Raw genomic sequence first — 24,380 nt, 5'->3', positions numbered from 1 at the left:
ATGCAACAAAATATAAATATATATACAATATATATATATATATACTTAAGAGATACAATAATATATAACATAAATATATACAAATATGATACCTATATACACAAATACACACATATATATGCAATAAACTTAAATATATACCAAATAGTCTGACAGTCACAGAACTAAAGAGAGTTAAATGGAAAAAAAGTGAATTCAGAGAAGAGAGAAAGTTATAAATTCAAATAATATTCTCGTAGTTTACGTTTAAAAGAAAATTTATTCGTAGCAGTTTTGTATGTTCCTATGTTCCTATGTTTACTATGTTCCTATCGGATGACGTGAAAGAGCTCAGTTATTCCAATATATTTCATTGGGAATAGAAAAAAATATACGCAAAAAGAAGATCGCCAATATACAGTATGGAACAAAGGTTTACCTGGACACGGAGCTCGTGTAATGAATTTAGGTTTTGTTGATTGTTTTGTTACTGAGAATTTTATTAAAGAATATATTCCGCCTACATTGATTGAAGAATTCATTTTTTTTTCTTTTGACAATTCACACAGCGCCATCTAGTCCCAAGTTAAGCTAGCTAAAGTTTGTGTTACGGGTACTAGATAACTGATACATATACATAGATAATTTTTTTTTCGTAAATACATAGAAAACAATCAGACCGACACAAACAATTATACTCATGAATACAAATGTTTGTGCCGTGCGAGGAATCAAACCCGCGACCATCGGACGTAAAGCGGTGTGCTAGACCGCTAGACCACGAGGTCGTCATAAAAGTATGCATGTATTCTAGCTGTATATATATATATATGTTCTAGCATTAATTCTTACATCAATAATCTTTAACTATTGATGTATACATATTTGATCTGTATTAAATAAGTAGGTATTTCAAAAGTCAATCTTATAAAGATTTACCATCAAATGCTTATTTGTCTAGAAATAACTAGCTTATAGATATCATGTTATTCGAGTTTTTATCAAAAGAATGTTGTGAATATAATATTAAATGTTACGGTAATTCGCTAGTAGAAATCGCATTCAAATCTAACTTAAGACCTTTCTGAAATCATGAAAAGAAATGAAGACTATAAAAACAGAGTACAGACAATTTTTTTTTAAAAAAACTTCTTTAAATTTAGTTTATTAGATTAAAAAAAAATCAATTCTATTTATTCTAAATATTATATTTTTAAAGGTAATATGTATAATTCTTTTTCTACGTATTGTGCAGAGCTCTTTTATGATTTTTTAAGCTTCTTTTAACGAAGGATTACTCAGACTGCTTTTGTCGTCTCTACCATCGAGAACCTGTTCCACCAGCTATGGATATATATATATCTTTATTTCGTTGCATACAATACGGTTTATATTTATAATATGATGATTTTATGAGTACTCATGACACATACACGCCTCCCGTGTTAGTACTGTTATTTATTTTATACTAGCTGTTCCCGAGACTTCGTCCGCGTGAAATTTTACTTGATTTTTCTAAAATAAAATTTTTCATGTAATTTACAAATAAGTTAATACTGAAAACATTATTTTTTGTGAGGATTTTTGGGTACAACAGCATTTAAGTTGAATATAATTTTTATTTGATATATGTCTACAAAAGCAATCTGATAGGAATAATAGAAGTAGGAAACAAAAGTCTAAGTTACTCCTTATTACATCAGCTACCTGCCCAAAAAAGTCCCGTCAAAATTTCAGAGATTAACCGGAACAAACAGACCGACAGACAGACAGACAGACAGAAATTATAAAAAATGTTATTTTGGTATATGTACCGAATATACAATTATATGCATGTAGTAAAAAACGGTTATTTCAATATTACAAACAGACACTCCAATTTTATTTATATGTATAGATTACGTTTCTATCCGTGATAACCTGTAAGTGGCCGTTCTGATTTAATTATGTTTATAACTGTCTGTAGATATATAGTCTTGGTTTTCCGAAAAATAAATAAATAATATACCTAGTGATAAATCAAACTAGTTTCGAGGAACACATCACACTGGTCTGCAGGAATGATTATGTATGTCTTTTACGAACTCACGAGTATGATTATTGAAAAGTTACATAATTTATTGTTAAGATTTTTTTTTGTTATAATTTTATTACAGTACTATTGTACATTGTCATAGCTATAGCATTATGAACTATAGCTAGTCTGTGCCCGGATATAGTTATTACCCTGTGCCCAACACGCGTCACTGCCCACTCATATATACTAATATTTAAATTGTAATATTATATTTTAAGTGTAAACTACTATTTAATAAATGAATGTAGAATTAGTGGTTGTTATTCACAAATGACAATACATACATCAAAGAAGTTTAATTGTAATATTATTGCTAAATACGATATTACACACATTTGTTTATTGTGATGAGAAAATAAGATCTATGACGAGCTAATTTCGTTTAAGTTACATTATTATCTTTTTGTAATTTTTTTTATTGTATATAGCCTTCATGAAGATATAGGCTATCCAACACTAAATGAATATTAATTGTCGGATAGCCTATTTGATGTAGGCCACCCGATCTAAATCCGATCAGTGATACCGGAGGACTCCACACATACAAACTCACAAATTTTACCTCATTATAATATTACTGTAGCTTTTTGAACGTAATTTCGGTTGAGGTATGGTAGATACATTGTCACGTGTATATATGTATGTATGACGACCTCGGTGGTCCAGCGGTCTAGTACACCGCTTTACGACCGATGGTCGCGGGTTCGATTCCTCGCACGGCACAAACATTTGTATTCATGAGTATGATTGTTTGTATCGGTCTGGGTATTTTCTATATATAATATGTATGTATTTACAAAAAAAAAATATCTATGTATTTGTATCAGTTATCTAGTACCCATAACACAAGCTTTAGCTAGCTTAACTTGGGTCTAGATGGCGCTGTGTGAATTGTCCTAAGATTATTATTATATAAACATCACTGCACATCTCCACATTTCATTGGCCGTGCACATATTAATGTAATTTGTCACGCAACCCCTGTCTCTTGGATGATAAACCAAATCGATAGGTAATCCAATATTCAATAATCTGAGATTCAATAAATGTCCATAAAATATATCTATATATAAATATCTATATATATACATATAAAAAAATTGGAGTGCCTGTTTGTAATATTGTAATAACCTTTTTTACTATATGCATATGAATATAGATACAGTATATTCATATACCAAAGAATAGTTTTTTACAATTTTTGCCTGTCTATTCCGACTAATCTCTGAAATGGCTGGACTGATTTTGACGGGACTTTTATGGGCAGGTAGCTGATGTGCTAAGGAGTAACTTAGGCTACTTTTATGTTAGAAAAATAATGTTAAATTCCACGCAGACTAAGTTGCGGGAAATACTAGTGCCAAAAAATATTATGAATTGTAAACACGTATTTTGTTTGTTGTCGCTGTGATTTCAATTCCCAACCTTTACCACTAGTCATATTCAATATTTGCCAAAGTAATAAAAATGCATACGTTCAAATTATTTCTTAAATGGAATTCTAAATCGCAAAGTGAAAATGTTTTCCATTTCAGCAAATGTATTGCAATTTTGTTACCTTAAGTAGTTCCTTTGACAGTACGTGTACGGACGATTTCATATTACCATACATGGAGAATGGTCGCCGACGTGCAACGTTCTTTTATTTCCACGCTTATTATTTCCAATTAACTAAACGGCCACTTGTAAACTGTCTCGTCTAATTTACAAGGAGGCACCCGTTAAGGAACCGTAAAATTGGCAGCATAATTCAGTTAGCCACATGGTTAATCGAGTTAATTACATTTGCAGGTACAACCGTAAAATTACAGTCTAGTTTACGTTCTTACAGATTAGTTTCATAAATATATCGTCATGAGAGATATGTACACGCGTGGGCAGGCAATTAAAAAAAACAAAACAATATTACCTATATAGTTTTTAGTCTGTTTAATACTTTACAAATTAATTGGTAACGATACCGACATCTTGGCGACGCGTATGTAACGACCTTCGCTTAAACTTGAAAGACACCTACATGCTGTTATGTCCTTGTTATATTATTGATGGATCTGTTAGATGTACTGGACTATTATTTACCTCCTTGTCACCTATTTATATCTACTGTGTAATTGTAGGACACGTCGATAATCGTGGTGTCGGTGCGCGCGCGCATGCCGCTTATGAGTCATCGCTGAGCCTTCTGCGCATAACCGACCGAACAGAGCAGTCGCGTCGCGGCATACTTACAGACTATACATGTCACATGATTCGCGCTTACGCACTCTACGTCGATCGAGCTTAGTCGTTTCAGTTACAAATCGTGAATTAAACTTAACGCAAATCGGAGTGACCATTTTCCGGGATGACTGCGGTCAAGAAGGCGCTAGCCATGCGCCAGCTGGATTCCATGTTCGGCAGCATGACGCTGCAGGGCGAGGGTCGGCACTCGCCGCTCGTCAGTTCGGTCATCGAGCACGACCCCCACTGTGACGTGCACGGTCGCTGCAGCACGCCCTATCGATCCTCGATTTACCTTCACAGCAGAGAATCCACCCCCGGCTATTATGGAGACTCCGTGTCACCGACGAGCGGGCTTATAATCAGGTTCGTAAATATTTTTCAGAAGAAATTCCGTTGTTACTATTTCGTGTTATTAATGAGGAATGTAATGGCACAGGCGTCGAGATTCCCTCGGGATGTCGGGCTCGCCGGTCAGAGAGCTCGAGCACCCGTCGTCGTTCCCGAGTCTGCTTCGTCGCGACCGGCACAGCCCGTCGCAGACGCCGCCGCGCAGAGAGACTCCCAGTCCTACATACAGATCTTATACCAAGAGACATTCCATGGGCTCGTTTCCGAATTTGAGCAAAAGCAATATCATTAATTACAACAGAAGAGACTCTTCCTCCGGTAATGGGGTGAGAGAGATGAAGAGAGATTACGTCGGTTCGACAAATTCTCTGTCCAGGAAAAGTTCTATTGACACAAAGAAGTCCTCGACTGACTCATTGGACATGTGGCATACTTGGGACTCGGACAGACGCGACTCGGTGTCCTCACTCGTTCATGACGACATCATCACGAATGGATACAATAAGGTAATTATTTGCAACAGTAAGCGCCTGTTTCAGGCCTGCACAAATACGATCGGACGTTTAAATAGGTGACCTTTGACTAAAAGGCAAATAATTACTTCATAGTTAGTACATTTCGTATTTGACAAACGTGATGCGATGCTCGTGTTTTTGCAAGACGAATGGATGATGTCATAATGTGTGATTGATTATTCTACATTGAGGTGTTAACCGCTTATTAAGAAAGATCCATCATAGTCTAATATTTGTTTTACAAGGAGAAAACTAATTTTAATCGTTAGTAAATTACAAAGGGATCAACACAAGAATAAACCTAATCAATTACGTACGTAGTTGTTTGGATTTAGCCTGCTATAATATATTATGTAAAGTAACAGTAAGTTTTGATCTCCTTATTTTTTGAACTTGATAATTATGTATGTTATACACTATTTATTTACATCATCATCTGCTTCTTCCTTATCCCATTTATTTGTGGTAATATGTTTTTCGCGTAATATGTTTTTCGCTTCCATTCATCCCTGTTCGCAGTCATCGCGTTATTTACTTCCTTTCTTACCATATAATCTTTCACACAGTCCATCCATCTCTTTTTCGGCCTTCCTCTGCCTTTATAACCATCCACATTCATTTGTAACATCTTTCTTAAAATATTATCCTCGTTCCTACGCATTACATGTCCATGCCCATTACACTATTTATGTACACTACTTTAAAATTCTATTACTACGTCATATCACTGCTTGTAAGGCATATTGTGCAACTTTAAATTTTAAAACGTCAATATTCTGAAGGGTCTTTACTCCTTTTCGCAACGTTTTATTTATTTTGCTCCACCTGTGTACGTTGCTAGTCTTGAAAATTTGCAATATATTTTCAATTACCCGGCTGTCGTCGAATTGAGATGGCGTTTCAAGTTCACTGAGATGCAAGGTTACGGTACCTTCGAGCAGATCGAGCATAAACGTAGCTATGAAAACTCTGGAATATCTCTTATGTGTATTTTATATCTTGGTACCTTCTTATATCCTTACGCCTTATTAATATTATAAATGCGAAAGTCACTCTGTCTGTCTGTTTGACTCGCTTTCACGCCAAAACCACTAAACCGATTTAAACACATACATACAAATATTTTAGATCGGTTTAGTGGTATAATACATATTATACATATAAACATTCCTCTTGAATAGCTCTATATATTGCCGTAAATTGCAATAAAAACCTTTGCGTACATCATGGGATGTTTTTACACACTCATAAGACCTCTCTTATTCCATAAGGTATTGGTAATATATATATATATATATATATATATGCTGGTATAAAAAAACAAAATTATTTTTATTATATAAAGAACGTAATGAGTGAAAATGTCTAATCGTATATCAAACTAATAAGTATAATAATACGTCATTTCGTATAAAAACATGTATTTATATTGTAAGAATATGATTTCTGAGAAATGTTTTCGTATCTGCTGTTCCTGCTACTTCGTCCGCGTGGAATTTAACTTTATTTTTATAAAATAAACGTAAAAAAAGGAGTTACTTAGTCTGAGTTACTCCTTGTTACATAAGCTACCTGTCAGAAAAAGTCCCGTCAACATCGGTCCCGCCATTTCAGAGATTAGCCGGAACAAACAAACAGATAAAAATTGCAAACAATGATATTTTGATGTATGTACCGTATTTATAATCATATACATGTAGTAAAAAACTGTTATTTGAATGTTACAAGCAGACACTCATATTTTATTTATATGTATATATTAGTGATTTATATAACTTTATTAGAACTTATGTATCTGTAAAATGAGCAAGGTGGACCGACGATCTGGTCATGATCGCTGGAAGGCATTGGATGCGAGCAGCGCAGGACCGATCGTCGTGGAGATCTTTGGGGGAGGCCTATGTCCAGCAGTGGACGTCTTCCGGGCTGCGATGATGATGATGATGATGATGATGATTAAAATGAGAATCGTAAGTAAATATAATACGATCACAATGATCACGCTTCGCTTATGTATTATTTGTTCCGAACTCGTATTGGATAACATTGGGTAACAAAAAGCGGCCGGCGAAAGCTTACATGTATAGCGTTGATAGGAAATCATGCGTTAACTATTACTGATTACGGTCTATTTTTGTGTTAACGATTAATACAGTGTAAACCATTTGTTTGCAATTAAGCGCTGAGCTACGTTTATTTATTAATGTAAACTACGTTATATTAATTTGTACATTTCATTTTTATATACGAGTATCATATCCAGGTATGTGCTTGTTGTTAGTTTGTATTCACTCATATTGAACTTAAAAATGTAAAGGTACAACTAAATTGTTTTAAAGAAAGAAAGAAAAATCATTGACAGCCGTTATTATTATTTCATTGAATTAGTGCTAATCGGTGGTTTGTATTCACACACTTAAACTTAAATTGTAAGTAAGAATAAATTATTTAAAAGAGCAACACACAAGTTTCTTGCTTGTTCTTCTTGTGATGAGACAGCATTCCGAATGAACGGTAGATTAAAAAAAAATGTTATGACTATTCAAAAGTGCTTCAATGTAAGTTTATTTGAATAAATGATTTTCTATTCTATTCTATTCTATTCTATTCTATTCTATTAACATACATAGTACGGCTGGCAACGGCAGTGAAGTAGGATAAAATAAATAAAATAACTTACCAAACTTAAATGATGTATTTAGTGGTAGAATACATATATGACAAAATGTAGCTAAACAATAAAATTAAAAATAGAAATATCTATAAAAAGAGGTCTGTCGCCAACAATACATATATAATATATACGTACATATGTCACGACCTAGGTGGTCTAGCGGTCTTGCACGCCGCTTTACGTCCGATGGTCGCGGCTTCGATTCCCCGCACGGCACAAACATTTGTATTCATGAGTATGATTGTTTGTATCGATCTGGGTGTTTTCTATGTATTGACGAAAAAAAAATTACCTATGTATTTGTATCAGTTATCTAGTACCTGTAACACAAGCTTTGAAGTTTAACTTGGGACTAGATGGCGCTGTGTGAATTGTCCTGAGATTATTATTATATGTCATACAATTACAAAAAAAGGAGCAACACGCAAGATTCTTGCTCAATCGGAAATCTGACTGAATGGTAGATTAAAAGAAGTAAGTGATGACTATTCAAAAGTGGTTCAATGTAACTTTATTTGAATAAACGATTTTCTGTTCTATTCTATTCTAGGAAAATAAAATTTAAGCACTGAACTCACCGATCATTGAATAAATATTTACGTTATTTGATCTTAATATTTCGTTACTTTAATTTTCGATATTATTTACGAGGTAATTCTTAATTTGTACTCAACATAGTCTAATTATCAAGAGTCTATCTAATAAAATTTATTTCTTATAACATTAATATTTTAATTATGTACATGTCGATAATTGGTTGTTAATTATTGTATTAATTAGTAACGGAATCTGGGACTTCGTACCCGTTACGGTTTTTTATGTAATTAAATAAATAAATATGCCTGAACAATTAACACGCCATCTATTTGTACTGGAGAACTGATTTATATACTTATTGTTAGATCTTATTATTTATTTATAAATACATAGAACACACCCGGACCGATACATACAATGAAAATGAATACAAAAGTTTACACCGTGTGAGGAATCGAACCCGCGACCATCGGAAGAAAGGCGGCGTGCTAAATGGCTACATCATCGACGCTATTCAATAAACCCTCAAAAGTTACTACCGTTAATTAATTCGTTAATAAAAGAATATATGGCACCTACAAAGGTTAACGCGTTGATGGTGATGAAAGGTAAACCTGATGATAAGTTATGTAAATGATAAACCGATTTTAATCGAACTAAGACAATTTTAAGTGAACATTTGAATGAATTTATTAGAATTATTTAGTGAAATTGCACCCAAATCTATTAAACAGAAACAAATAAATATAGTAACGATCATTGTACTGAGCTGTCAAGCTTAATAAACTCGCTCAATAATAGTATTTTTATATATATTTAAATATAGACAGACATACAAATGTAAGCAACAGTTGACGAGTTACGAGAGATGTTTAGTGAAAATTGTGACTTATGAAAAAAAAATGTCAACATAGTCTATACTATGTATACATGTTTATATAATTATGTATATGCCTTGCCCAAGAAGATATAAATTATTAACACTACGGTGTCGACTATACGTGATTTTCTTAATATACAAAAAGTACTAGGCGACATCAAGGACGGACTTATACCAAGACCTCGCCGGAAATCGATATGTCGAACATATCCAGGCGGAAGTAAGGTGTATTTACTTGTCTTCAAAGACAACATGACAAGTGGTGCTACTGGGTTGACATAAATTGTATAGAAAATAATATATATGTTAAGTATATAGGGCAATTGATGATGCAGTTACCCATTAGTAACTAAAGAGTTACTTTAAGGGAAAGATAATTCGATAGTTACTATCTGAGGCAGTCTTGTAGAAAATTGAATAGATATCTGGGTACAACTTACTTAATCGTTATATTTGCATACTAGCTGTTTCCGTGACTTCGTCCGCGTGGAATTGAACTTCATTTTTCTAAAATAAAAGTAGCCTAAGTTACTGCTTATTACATCAGCTACCTGCCAAAACTGTTCCGTCAAAATCGGTCCAGCCATTTCAGACAATAGCCGGAAGAAACACCGATAGACATACAAATAAAAATAATAAAAAATGTTATTTTGGTATATGTACCGAATATATATTCATATGCATGTAATTAAAAACGGTTATTTCAATATTACAAACAGACACTCCAATTTTATTTATATGTATAGATGTATAGATAATAATATAGTAAAATTGTACCGTTGGAAATTCTGTTTCTTTCTCTGTTTGTCAATACTAGTCAATCCTAGACCTATGGACATATCACAATTAGACAATTTAGACAGCGCCATCTAGTCTCACTTTAAGCAGAGTTTGTGTTGTGGGTACTAGACAACTGATATAAAAACTTAGACATTTTTTTTGTATACATACATAATATACATAGAAAACAGCCAGATCGATACAAACAATCATACTTATGAATACAAATTTTTGCACCATGCGAGGAATCGAACCCGCGACCAAAGGCGGCGTGCTAAACCGCTACATCATTGACGCTATCGAAATATACCCTCAAAAGGTAGTATTGTTAATTAATTCGTTAATAAAACAATATATGGCACCTGCAAAGGTAAACGCGGACAAAGTCGCGGCACCGCTACTAACAAATGAAAGGGCACAGGTCATATGACAACCTTGAGTCTGTACTTTTAAATTAATAATAAAACAGCAGTCTGCATTTTCGACACGATCAAAAGCGAAATCAAATTTACAAAATGTCAAATGTTATATTTTCAATCTTACAGAACGACAACCTTACAGAATAAAATGTATAAGACATTAAAAAATTTATTGAAAGCTGAAAACTAGGAGTAATAAAATATATTCAGATCTGTTTAATTCTTTGTTTGACGGTTTCAGTGGTTTAGCAGTTGAGCACACCGCTATACTTTCGATGGTCGCGAGTTCGATTCCTCGCACGGTGCATACATTTGTATTCATGAATTTAATTTTTTCTTTGTTTAACTGTCTCGGTAGTCTAGCGGTACAGCTTTACTTTCGATGGTCGCGGGTTCGATTCCTCGCACAGTGCACACATTTGTTTCATTTATAAGTATGATTGTTTGTATCGGTCCGGCTATTTTCTATGTATATTAAGTATAAATGTGTTTACATAAAAAACCTGAGTACATATATCAGTTGTTCAGTACCCATAACACAAGCTCTGCTTACCGTGGTACTAGATAGCGCTGTGTTAATTGTCCAAAGCGATATTATTGTAAATATAGAATGGAATTGCTTAAATAAACTTGTTTGTTTTTTTTATATCGTAACAGGAATGAGTAAAAGCAATGTATAATATTAAGACACTCATATGATGATGTACCGTCTATACATGGTCCTTGGTCGGCCATATCCATACATGGTGTTGCCGCCAACTGGCATCGGTCACGGTGAGCTATATTGTATGTAATATTATAAAATAGACTGCCGTGTTCGTTACATACACGTACATAATAAAACTGTTTTTTTTTTATAAAAGAGCAACACACAAGTTTCTTGCTTATTCTTCTTGTGATGAATCTGCATTCTGAATAAGCGGTAGAATAAAAAAACTTGACTATTCAAAAGTGCTTATATTAAGTTTATTTGAATAAAGATTATTTCTATTTATACACGTACATTACCGTAGTATTTTTTTTTAAGAATGAAAATGTAATGCTTATATTGTAACACTGGTGGGGCACGGGAGGATGATAAGATGAGCATGAAGTCAGGTCAGACAGTATAGCATGTTAAAAAAATATTTTAACTGATATCGATATGGTTTTTACTTCTGTTGTAAATTTCTGATGATATTTAGTATTCATTTCGTTTTATAAAACAAAAGACGATAGGTAATTGAAATAATACGCGCTATTCTAGAAACGATGAGTAAGCCCTACATAATCACAAATATATGTATTTTATTAATATTATAAACTCGAAAGTTTGCGAGTATGGATTGATACACGAATAGTTTGTTAGTCTTTCACGCTAAAACTACTGAATCAATTTTAATGAAACTTCACAATAACATACGTCATAATAACACAGGCTTTATTTTCACGCGGAAAAAACCGTGGCCACAGCTAGTTAAATTAGAAAAGAAAACGTTTTGAACATGACTCATAGCTTCAAGTTACGCCATGTAACTTATTGAAATGTAAAGTTAGATACTTAGACTAATCATAACTAGTGAACTGTGTCTATTGTCACTGATAATAAACTTTAATAACGAAATAACTCAAGTCTGTCTAACACAATGTATTTCTGCTATAGCACCGTATTTACACCAAACTTTAGATAGATAGATAAAATCTTTATTCACCAATTACAAACTCATAACATAACAAACGAGGATCGCAATTATAACGGCCTGAGCCGAGGTTCGATCCCCTAGACTAAAAAAAAAGTGCCCTCAGACTAAAGTCGTATCCGCCGAAATGTTGGCCTTGAACCGCTCCTCCACAAATCCTTCTGCGGGTTTGGAGTGCCATCTGCAACTCTCCTCCTATCATCCGGTGAAGCTGTAAAGACCAGCTGCGGCCAACAGCATTATAACATACATGAGATACAGAAAATAAATCATTAATAAATAAAATGTACTTAACCTTATCAGTCGCAAAGGTGATAGATAGGTAACTCAGCATAATTCTGTTGGCTCCTGTACTTATACGATATTTATTACTAAAAAAATACATATGCTTTACACGTTTATTACAATATATTTTATCGCAGCATATCTGTATAAAACTATATATTGTGCTATGCTAAAATAATATACTAAGTGTCAATCTCAAGAACGGTGGCATATTTTTTTTATTCTTGAAGCTCGAGGAACGGTCTTAAGATGAGAAATATTTTCCCGGAAAAATGTGAATACCCCACTTTTTCTTGTGCTCACTGTAACTAGCTGTTAATTTAAATATTTAATAGAAAACTAAATTGGAATGTCGTTGAAAGAGCGCAAGTGAAGCGAAGTAAAATTTTAATGCGCATAATTTTATATGATTAATGTTTTTTATTTGCACACGAAAAATATTTTGTGCAATAATTTAGTAATATTAAATATTCTGTTTGCTTTTATAATTGACTATATTCCATGTACTACAGTACTTTGGTTATCAACGTTTTTCAATAAAAAACATACTATTAAACATAATGTATGTTTACTTAATTCTATTATAGAGTTAAGTTATATAATAATAATTATTTTTATAGTTATAATGGTATTAACGCTATTACATGTAAATTATTTATCTGTTAATCTATTAAATACGTAAGTTTAAACTCAAGTAACGAATAATTTGACCTTAGAATTAACCGCAAATAATACAATGACCTTTAATGTCACGGCCGTTGTAACTATGTATGGCAAACGTATTTAACCAACTGTGGTTCAAAAATAAACTTTTGACCATATTGTATGGTATAACTGTAACTATCACGGTTATACATTTCTTAGAAACTCGGTAAAAACATCTTTTTTGTTATCGGTTATTTAATATAATCTTAATTTAGTTAGCTGATCGTGACAAATTCCCTAGGAATTTATCATGATGGTTTCAGGGGGAACCGAATGGGACGGGAGGGAATGACATGGGACTATGAGTCTACATTACTTCCAACAAAAACACCTTTAAATTAACAAAGGAGTCCAGAGACAATTAGGTTTGTAATAACGTTATTAACGGATAAAAATTATAGGGTTGTGATTTTCAAACCATTTTAGATTTGCAAATGCGAGCTAAGCTGCAAGGTTCGCGGTTAATAAAGCCGTGCATTGTAGGTTTTGATCCGTTGCAATTGTGAATTGTTAATAACGAACCTTACGTAATCAGACTCGTGTTACCACCAACCACGCCAGTGTATCAGAGGTGATTTGTGCCAATTTATCTGGCATTGTAACTGGAGATCCATAAATACACAGTTTGACCCGACGTCGACGTCGACTAATCAGTAAATAACTTTCAATTGATCGCAACACAACGATGCGCCAAGTGGACAATTTTTTTGCTTACTTATCGGATGCCGACATAGGCTCTTGTTATTTTGTTCGCAGATTAAATTTTCTTTGCTTTTGGTAACTTTTTATTTAAAACTTTAGCATATATATATTGGAATTATGTATAGACTCAGTGGAGGGCGTCGATATTCGCAACACAGTTTTATATCCTTCCTTGGGCACCTTAAAATATGGTCGAGCGTAGTGATGGCTGGCTCATCCGTCATACTCGTGAACGAGTGCTGCTTGTACGGACTGGTCTGGTCTAATCATTACGACTGATTTAATCTTATTGTGTATTTATATATGACCCTAATAAATTAGTGCTGGTTGGTAGTTTGTATTCACGGTATGTTTGAAAAATGTGAACTTACAAGGATTATTTAAGAGAGCAACATAAAAGTTTCTTGCTCGTTCTTCTTGTCATGAGATAGCTTTCCGAATGAGCGGTAGATTAAAAATTATGATTGAAAAGTGCTTAAATTAAGTTTATTTGAATAATGGATTTTCTATTATATTCTATACTTCTCCGAATGTCATCGTTTCTTTATAAAATTGATACCTATACATGTGTTTTTATTTCAAATATATAAATAAAAACTTATCTGGCATTATAACTGGATACTCATAAATACACAGTTTGACCCGACGTCGTCGTCGACTAATCAGTAAATAACTTTCAATTGATCGCAACACAACGATGCCTCAACTGAACTAAATACCAATGATTCAGTATTTACGTGTATCAGGCTGTCTTAATTGTGTCGAAGTTTACTTTTCTGCGTAGGGTTTTTCGGTGTATGGTGACTCATTATGAAGTCATGTTTGTCAGTACTGCGAACTTATTTACGTAATCTCTTATACACCACTGTGGGTATTAATTACGTTACATGTTATTGTTACTGTATTACGTTATGTTTCACTAACTTTAATATGTGTAAGAACTGAGGTACGTGTACTCTTACACAATCTAGATGATGTACTTAATAGTAAGAGTGAGTTGATTAGAATTAACAATATTGTTGATCATGATACCGATTGTGGTGACCTCAGTTATCTAGTGGTTTAGCACTGCCTCACGTTCCGACGTGGGTCGTGGGTTCGACTCTGGCCAAATATAAACATTTGTATCATTTGATCCTATTACAATTTTTGTTTGTCTGTCTGTTTGTTTCGGATAATCTCTGAAATGGCACCGATTTTAATGGAACTTTTTTTTTGGTAGCTGATGTAATAAGGAGTAACTTAGGCTACTTTTATTTTATAAAAAAAATATATTTTAGATAAATATAGTTAAATTCCACGCGGACAAAGTCGCGTGTACAGCTAGTGTGATATATAAAAATCTCGTTTCAAACGCTTTACCGATTCTTATGAAATTTCGTGTGTACATACAGTAGGTCTGAGTATAGGGCGTAAACTATTTGTCATATCCGTAAGCGATATGAAACATATCTAAACCAAAAATAAATATTTCTTTTTTGAATACTTTAATAGTGAATCATAAAGATTTACTATTCAAAATACATCCTTTTTACCCTTACTCCCTGTTTTTTTAAGAGAATTGTGGGTGATAGAATGATGGGACTGTATGCGTGATATAAATCAAACAATATATAGAAAATGGTAAATACTTATAATGAAGATACTGTACAAATAGTTGTGAGGCATAAAGTGACAATAAATATATACCACAATTCTAAATAAAATATATTTAAAATTGGTAAAAAAATCTATACAAATAAAAATTAACTATTATTAACTTCTAACTAATTGAAGAATTCGTTAACGATAATAATGTTTTTATTAAAAATCTTTAAATCCTTTAAACTGACAATATCATCTGATTACACTAATAATGAGTGCGTAGCGATTTCTATGTTGATTATCGGAAGCCTCTTACTTGTTATACTGTAATTATTATATATAAAAAAACATCTATTAAAAAGAGCAACACACAAGTTTCTTGCTCATTCTTCTTGTGATGAATCTGCATTCCGAATGAGTGGTAGAATCAAAATATGACTATTCAAAAGTGCTTGTAATGAGTTTATTTGAATAAAGATTATTTCTATTTCTATTTCTTCTAGCGGGTTGGCTAATTTTAGTCTTGAAATATTCTAGGGAAAGTTTGAACGGTGATAAAATATGAAGAAATTGCATGTAAAATAGTAAAAATAACAATTTTAATATCCCATACAAACTTCTCATCTGTCAAATAGAAATTTAGTGCTAATTAAAGTTTAAAATACTATTTAATTCTGAGGCGGAACGGAGTTTGCAACAGCTATATTTATTTATATGGCAAAACAGCGTTTACCGGATCAGCTAGTATATATATATATATATATATATGTATATATATATCATCATGATCATCATCATCGTAATCCGGAACACGTCCACTGCTGGACATAGGCCTCTCCCAAAGATCTCCACGACGATCGGTCCTGCGCTGCTTGCATCTAATGTCTTCCAGCGATCTTAACTGGATCGTCGGTCCACCTTGCTGGAGGCCTTCCCACGCTGCGTCTTCCGGTCGCCACTCGATAACCTTACTGCCCCAACGGCCACCTGTCCTACGAGCTATGTGCCTGCCCCTCGCCACTTCAGTGTCGCAATTCTTCGGGCTATGTCGGTCACTCTGGTTCTTCTGCGGATCTCTTCATTTCTGATTCGATCACGCAGAGTAACTCCGAGCATAGCCCTCTCCATTGCCCTCTGAGTGACTCTGAGATTGTTCATGAGGCCCATATTTAGCGACCACGTATATATATATATACTTATATACGTATATCTACTCTGTACCTTTCTAATAAATAAATAGAAAGTAATTTGAGACTCCTATTTAATTAGATATGTCCAATGTGCAAATTGATGAATAGGCAAAAAGAAAAACATTTTTACTGGGAAATTATTCAATTATGCAAAATGTACATACACTATATGAGTAGATATTACATAGAGAGTATTCGACTGTGCGTGAATTGGACTATTGTGGATAAATAAATGTTATGATATTGAAATATAAACAGTTTACTTTGTAAAGGCTTATAATATTAAACGCGAAAGTTTTTGAGTATTAAAGTTATTGAGGATAGATGGATGGATGTTTGTTACTCTTTCACCCAAAACACGTAAACCAAAGTTGCTTATACATAAGAATCATATCTTATACTAGCTGTCCCGGCAAGTTGTTTTGCCTTATAATAAAAAAATAAAATTTAGGGGTGGACTACCCCTAACATTTAGGGGGATGAAAAATAGATGTTGGCCGATTCTCAGACTTACTCAATACGCTCACAAAGTTTCATGAGAATCGGTCAAGCCGTTTCGGAGAAGTATGGGAACGAAAACTGTGACACGAGAATTTTATATATAAGATATAAAATTCTCGTGGCACAATGTTAGTTACCATACTAGCTATATATAATATATTAAATGTTTACTCTGTGTTATTAGCCTAGTTCTATGTATGTATGTATATTATTATTATATGCAAGGATAGACAAGATATAGAATGAATACATCAGAGGAAGTATGAAAGTGGCACCGATGTCGGAGAGGTTAAAGAGTAATCGTCCATCTTGGTATGGACATGTAATGCGTAGGAATGAAGATCATATCCTATGGGCGGTGTTACATATGAATGTGGATGGTTATAAGAGTAGAGGAAGAACGAAAAAGAGATGGATGGACTGTGTGAAAGATGATATGGTGAGAAAGGGAGTAAATAACGAGATGACGACGAGCTGGGATGAATGGAAGAGAAAAACATATTACGCCGACCCCAAATAAATGGGATAAGGAAGAATCAGATGATGTTACGAAGGTATCCGTAGAATACCAGCGTCGTGGCACCCCGTCACGACACATACTGAGCGGAGACCTATTTGGTACTATCTAATTGTTATAAACCAGTAATAATTTAAAATTTAAAAAATATTTTTATTATTGTTATGTACCAAATAATCAATTTCTTTCTTTTCTTCTTTCTTTCTTTAGGCTATAAATTTACGTGGTTTAAAACCATAGGCACAGCTAGTTAATACTATTTACGAGGTTGCGAGCAATTGGTCATTAGAACTATTTGCTTACAAACACATTTTCCCCAATTGTAAGTACTAGGTTCTTTCTGTCTACTCCATAATATAAACATGTAAATAAATATCAACATTACTTTGCGTGGGTGCGATATAATTGCTGTAATACCAGGGGAGCAAAACCTAGCAGGAGGTTACATTATATGATTTGAATCACACACACATTAGTAAGCGCTCATTGGTTTGTGTGTATTTGCATAAAATACTAGGAGAGTAAAAACGAGCAGGAGGTAACATTGTATAGACGTTTTAAGAATACATAGATGTAAATAAATGTAAACGGGATCGATATAAGGTGTGTTTGCTGTAAAATACTAGGAAAGCAAAATCATACGGGAGGTAATGTCATATGGCTTGAGTTATGTGCAAGTTATAAAATGAAATGTTTCATATAAAAGTTGGAGTATGAAACCGTAGAGAATAAAGTCAAACTAGGGCGGTCCTGCCGTGGTGGTATGTAATATAGTACAGAAAGTGTCATGCTTTTTGTACAGACATACACCGTCATTAATGTAATGAGGAATGTGAATATATTATAGGTGTATCGTAGTGTAAATAGGTCGCGGAATATTATATTTGTCTCGTTATATAATAGAATATTCCAGATTATCATCTATGTTTATTAATTGTTAATCGACAAATTGCAATTTGTCGATCGATATCGAATGTGGCATTACAAGATTACGAGTAGAAATTGTGTGAATCGCAAGCGACACCACTTACTTATCGTTGAGGTGTCAGTTTTTACCTTATTACCTTGTACTTGTATCTTTGTTAAGTACAAATCGTTTATTACGATCTAGCGATAATTGTACATGTCATAGTAAAATATTAGTACGTGTTTAATTAATTTCTCTTCCATCTTGTAGCAGTTATTTACGTCTGTTTACTGTCCGCTGCTCACAGTTATATTAAAAATAATAAAATACCAACTTATTAGAAAGTTTTCTACATTAATATTATGACTTACAAAGAAATAATTTCTTGGAGTTTCCTTTATATAAGTTCACAGTATTTATTCCTGTCACTGAACAAAGAAACTACAGATTTAATTAATGTAGTTATTATATACAAGCGATCCATTCTGGATTTGCACGGGTTTAAGAATTATTGAATGAAGCGTATTACTCTGGCGTTAGTTGTTTAGACAATAATACACTGTATTGGAACTAGATTATGCACTTCTTGTTAACTGGAGTAGCAAACCGAACTGGATGGTAGGGGCGGTGATAAAAAAAAATACTTCAAACAGCCGAAAGAATCATACATCAAAGTATCATATCTGATTTTTAAATTAGAATTTGTAGCTAGTCTGTGACTGTGTATGATACACATAAACCTTCCGGAAAAAAGTTCTTAATTAACAGTGAAACTGTGTCAAAGTAAAAACGAGTTTGCTTTATACTATTTTATTAGAGGGAAATATATATTACTAAAAAGTTTCACTTGTTAAATTCACTTTTCATGTTGTTTTATTTACACATTTCTATACTTTAGTTGCATTACGCCAGTAATAAATATTACAGCAGAAAACCTCGAGAAATCTTTGAATCGTGTAGAAAACGCAATAATATCCATTAAGTACTTTCAATGGCTCAAAGGCAAACAGCTACTTGAATGCAGTCGCTACGACTTCACTTTACTAGCTTTAAACGTATAATAACTTAACTTATTAATACTTATTTGTAACTAAACCCGATCACGATATAACTTAGTGCGATAATAATTATTAATTGAACTTCAGAATGAAATGATTCGGTATAGCACAACTATTCTTATAAAATCACATTACCGCTTTATTCTTCGACTACTAGCTTTCCATTTTGAATCGATTCATATTTTTTTGAAATTAGAAGTCTTACAATTGTTCACCTCATATCTGCAAAGTCTAAAACAATGTTATTGACAAAATTGATTAGAAGAACATTTTTGGGATCACATTATTCCGACTACAGACACAATAAATTAGTTTTTTTTTTTCGGACTACTCTAATGATATTAGCCGCAGATGGCCTTAACACTTTACCAGACGAAAGCGGGTGTGTGCTGATGGCATTCCAGACCCGTGGAAGGAGTTATAGAGCGGCTGAAGGTCAACTCCCGCCTGACGGATACGACTTTAGTCGGGGGGACTGCTAGACGTTCGAATCTCTTCTAATTTCGATACCCGTTTGGATTGATCGGGGTATCGATCGGCAGGGCGATAAATCAGGTGTTCTGCAAGGAACAGTACTAGGTCCAATATTGTTACTAATTTATATTAACGATATTACTGTCTGTTAATTAACTGGCAGTGTTTATAGTGTTTTATTAGCGGATGACATTTTTATGATTATGACATGTAATAAAAATATCAACAAAAATATGAATTGGATATTAATAATGCGGTAAAATTACATAACGGTACGGTAAAATTTACATTATCAATGCATTCAGCATTGATAATGTAAATTTTAATTTATTAAAAACAAAGGATATAACAGTAAATATATCATTTATACATATGAATCGAACACATATATATTAGATATAATTGTCGATTTATTAGTTATTCAATCGAGTGTGGCATAATATTATTTTATAAACTTTGAATATTGAATTTTAACTATTGTGTTGTTGTGTAAGTACAATTACAGTCTACGGCATTGAATTTAACTGACCACAAATAAATTTTGCATTCATATTAAATTAAATAGGAGATGATTATCAGTAGCTACTTATATCGGCTGATTTCTCTGCCCACTTTAATATTTGCCATAGTCTGTTAAACATTAACATGTTTCAGAAGAATTTAAATTATGTTATTAATATCTAATTAAAATTCCACTGTACAAGTTTTATGGCTTTAAGACTATAAGATATTTATTTTTCAATTATTTGTTATTTCACAGCTCCTTTATTGGACAATGCTATGAATATTCAGATGCTATTGTTTTTTTATTGTATGATCTGTAGTGATTTATAGCGCAACTTACGGGTACTAATCGTTGATAATAGTCATAGTTATTATTCGTTTCCCTTGCGTAGGCTGAAATTAAGATTATGATGAGTTTGTCTGACATAAACTTGTTTATTACGTGATCTGTATATGGCGCAGCCTTGAGTTCCTTCGTTACCAATATGGCGACTAATTAAATGTTTGAATTTTCCAGCGTTATTTCTAGATTGGCGTGGGTGCAAAGGTGCGCAATATAATCTGTATATGATTAATTGTTTTATACTACAAAGAATCGCCATCCAACGTTGCCGCTTTGTAACATCTTCTACATGTCATGTTTCATAAGCGAAAGTTTATTTGCACGCCAGTTTTGTATACACACACACTTTAATTAGTCACATTTCTTTAGCATTACATTATTTTCTATCGTCTCATTAAACGTTAACATTAATTAGACGATAGAAAATAATGCGATTGTACAGATAAAGTATCTGTTAATTTTATCACATCAAAATTATATTTTAGCCTAAATCATTATAAAATGCTAAATTGCATGCGCAAGAGAAAGTCGAGTGAGTACCATGTTCAGGACTACGTATATGACAATTGCGACGTAACATTGTAATTGGACGGTCGTGAGTGATGAAGGCAACGTCTTTTTGTATCGTACGATAGTAACGACACAAAGAGATATCTGCTCGTACGCAGCTTGTGAACGATATCTGCGCATGTTGAACGCGTTGACCGCGCGCGGGCTTCCCCTTTCACTTGTATTCGCGTTCAACGGATCGAGCGGAACGCGATTACGCCTTTCTCCTTGTTTTCTTCTCTGTCTAACGCGGGGCGATGGTCGTGAAACGTGGTGGGCCATCGCGGGCCGCTCGCCGCTCGTGATACCAGTGCCGCAGTTCCCTCCAACAAATCCGCACGGTACCGAGACCGCCGCTCTCGGATGCCCTATCGCGATCTAACATGAAGTCCAAACCGGCACACTACGCGGAGCCGCCGTTCAGGCCGTGGCCGCCGTTGGCCCGCCAACCGCAACCCAACTTCTACTTTCGTCCTCCAGATCCCATGGAGTTGAGGAATTTTAAAACTGCATCCTCGAAGGGCTCTTTATATTCAGACTTTTCGGCAATGAGTGCTTACAGTAATAAGTCTCGGGATTACTATTTCTTGTCACCGAGCTATCGGTCGGCGGGTGCGCCGACACCCAGCCATGCGGACTTATACTTGAGTAGAGAAAGACCTCGACACCTGAGGCATCCTAACCCGGCGACTCCCTCGGAATGTCCCTGCAGTCGGTCGCGCTCTCTAGAAGACGTGCGTACCGACGTCGTCACCGAGTGGGAAGATGACGACGAGAACGGCAATCGGATCGTCGCACCCGCTACAAAATTTAACCGGACAGCGTACAAAACAAACACAGTGTTTCAAAAGCAGGGGTATCTCACACGTCACTCGATGGAAAATCTAGTCGATAGACCTCCACAAGTGTTACCACCAAAACGTATCTCCGCCTTTCAGGTATCGTATTAGCTTACTACATTATTGCAAGTACAAGTACTTATTTATCATAAGAATGTGCAGTTGCATATCTAATAAGGGTTTTATTACTAACGAACTTGGTACGTTAAAGAATGATTACGAATGTATTTATGCGCACTTTCTAGGTTTTTATAATGGTTATCTGCTTTGCGCTGAGCGTAGTGAATAATTTGTGCATTTGCGGTGCTACAGCGAGTATATAATATGGTATGTAGCATATAATAATATAGAATTGGCATGCGGTGTGGATAACTCGTGTGTAATGTGTTAGTATGGGAATGTGGATGTGCGGGTACTGCGTCAGAGCCCGTTCAGCTCCAGTGAACCGCGACGCACCGTCCTGTACGCTAACGGATGTTCAATACTAGTACTTTGTTCACATGCACTGTAATTCGTATTCGCCATTATTATCTGATATTTATGTTTCATACATAAAAGCGAATTTAGGTTTCCAGGTAATTCGGACAGTTTTTGTTTCGTTACTCGACATACTCGTGCTCTTTTGCAATGTGAGTGAGAATTCCATTGTGAAAATTTTTATTAAGTATTGTTTCCAAGGGTTTCGAAACGTTTGTGATTATGTAAATGTGTAACAATAATGTTATAACATTCATACTCATACTTTGGTTAACTTGAATAGTTTCGAAAGTTCCCTAACATTCAAAGATATTAAACGCAATGAATAGGCTCGTGCCTATACATTATACAATCTGTTTGATTGTTCTAACGTCTTCTCAAAAAATAACTGTATACTATCTAATTAATCGAGAGTAGAATAAATCATATAAAACTGTTCATCAGGTTCTAATTGATGCACCATATGTGTAATAAATATTTTATTCTCTAATTCTCTATTATCTAATAGACTAGTAATGCTAAAACTCATATTTTTGTCTTAGTTCTATTTACCGGTAGGACCGACAAAACAACAATATAGTAGCTATACATGAAATGAAATTCAAATGAAGAAGAATGAATTAAATGAAATTTATTGTTTAAATGTGGTTTTACAGTGATGGTTTAACATAATGAACATATATTAGTTCAACACAGTAATTTCTGACATACAATACACAACATGTGCCATTTATCACTTATATATATACATACTTACATTTACAAATTAAAATTTACATGTCCTAATATATTTATTCCCAAAATATTAGTCACTAGCTTTTGCCTGCGGCTTCGCTCTTAATCGCGTTAATTTATCCCCTTAGGGGTGGAATTTATCAAAATCCTTTCTTAGTGGATGCCTACGTCATAACATCTACCTGCATGCCAAATTTCAGCTCGATCCGTCCAGTGGTTTGGGCTGTGCGTTGATAGATCACTATGTCAGTCACTTTTGAGTTATATATATATATATAGATGTATAGTAGAATATCACACATTTTAATATTAGTATCTTTTCATTTTAAAGCGATGATTACTGTTCATATATTTTCCTATGCCTATATAGTTGCAGGTTTTGGCTTTTTAGTGAGTGAGTCGTCCTCTCATTCACATATTTCAATTTTGTAATATTGTACAAATTTGCACTCTGCTGTCATGTTGTTTTCAGGCGTTCCCTGAATGAGCCACTCTTTATCGTGTCTTGTGTTTATGTTTATGGTCAGGGAATACCAAGAGATCCGCCTAGTGGTACTCTGAGTATGGTTTACTGGTGGGATATGATTACTTGGTATAAAAAATTAGAACTCATTATAATGTTCCTAGACTATATAAGATTTAATATATTAAGTTTATGAAGGCACTACACGGGATAGTTAGAAATAAGGCTATAAATATACCAAAAGCTTAAACTGAAGTATACGAGTATTAATGCATACCTACGTCGGTTGCTGATCAGTTAATACGAAGTCAAATTTACTGATTGCATACAAATTATCATAATTGCGTATTTATGCTCACTTCGTGGATTATCAGAACATCATACAATTTATCCAATCAAGTTATTAAAGTAATGAAGTTAATTTTGTAACATATAT

General features: G+C 34.0%; 3 protein-coding genes across 3 annotated transcripts in view; all 3 read left to right on the top strand.

Moving 5' to 3' along the window:
• LOC131855709 (WD repeat-containing protein 47-like) overlaps window positions 1-4,261 on the top strand; it is a 41,186-nt gene extending 36,925 nt beyond the window's left edge. Inside the window, exon 5 of the mRNA XM_059207007.1 lies at window positions 4,174-4,261. Coding sequence (XP_059062990.1) covers window positions 4,174-4,233 — 60 coding nt within the window. The 3' untranslated portion in view covers window positions 4,234-4,261. The remainder of the gene's footprint in view (window positions 1-4,173) is intronic.
• Window positions 4,262-4,280: 19 nt separating this feature from the next.
• On the top strand, window positions 4,281-5,202 carry LOC131855716 (uncharacterized). The gene is made up of 2 exons (XM_059207015.1): window positions 4,281-4,642; window positions 4,716-5,202. The coding sequence occupies exons 1-2, from the start codon at window positions 4,401-4,403 to the stop codon at window positions 5,200-5,202; spliced, it is 729 nt and encodes a 242-aa protein (XP_059062998.1). The 5' UTR covers window positions 4,281-4,400.
• Window positions 5,203-21,813: 16,611 nt separating this feature from the next.
• Window positions 21,814-24,380, top strand: part of LOC131855714 (WD repeat-containing protein 47) — an 84,425-nt gene continuing 81,858 nt past the window's right edge. Inside the window, exon 1 of the mRNA XM_059207014.1 lies at window positions 21,814-22,368. Within this exon, the coding sequence (XP_059062997.1) occupies window positions 21,814-22,368 (555 nt within the window). The remainder of the gene's footprint in view (window positions 22,369-24,380) is intronic.

The sequence above is a fragment of the Achroia grisella genome, unplaced genomic scaffold (genome assembly GCF_030625045.1).
Source record: "Achroia grisella isolate CSIRO2021 unplaced genomic scaffold, CSIRO_AGI_Agris_v1 utg1470, whole genome shotgun sequence".
Classification (NCBI taxonomy): domain Eukaryota; kingdom Metazoa; phylum Arthropoda; class Insecta; order Lepidoptera; family Pyralidae; genus Achroia; species Achroia grisella.
This window is presented reverse-complemented; position numbering and strand designations above follow the sequence as displayed.

Excerpts from the sequence above, each read along its gene's own strand:
- LOC131855716 (XM_059207015.1), top strand. The coding sequence starts at position 4,401 with ATGACTGCGGTCAAGAAGGCGCTAGCCATGCGCCAGCTGGATTCCATG. Across the intron at positions 4,643-4,715 it reads ACGAGCGGGCTTATAATCAG|GCGTCGAGATTCCCTCGGGA; the intron begins GTTCGTAAATAT and ends GTAATGGCACAG.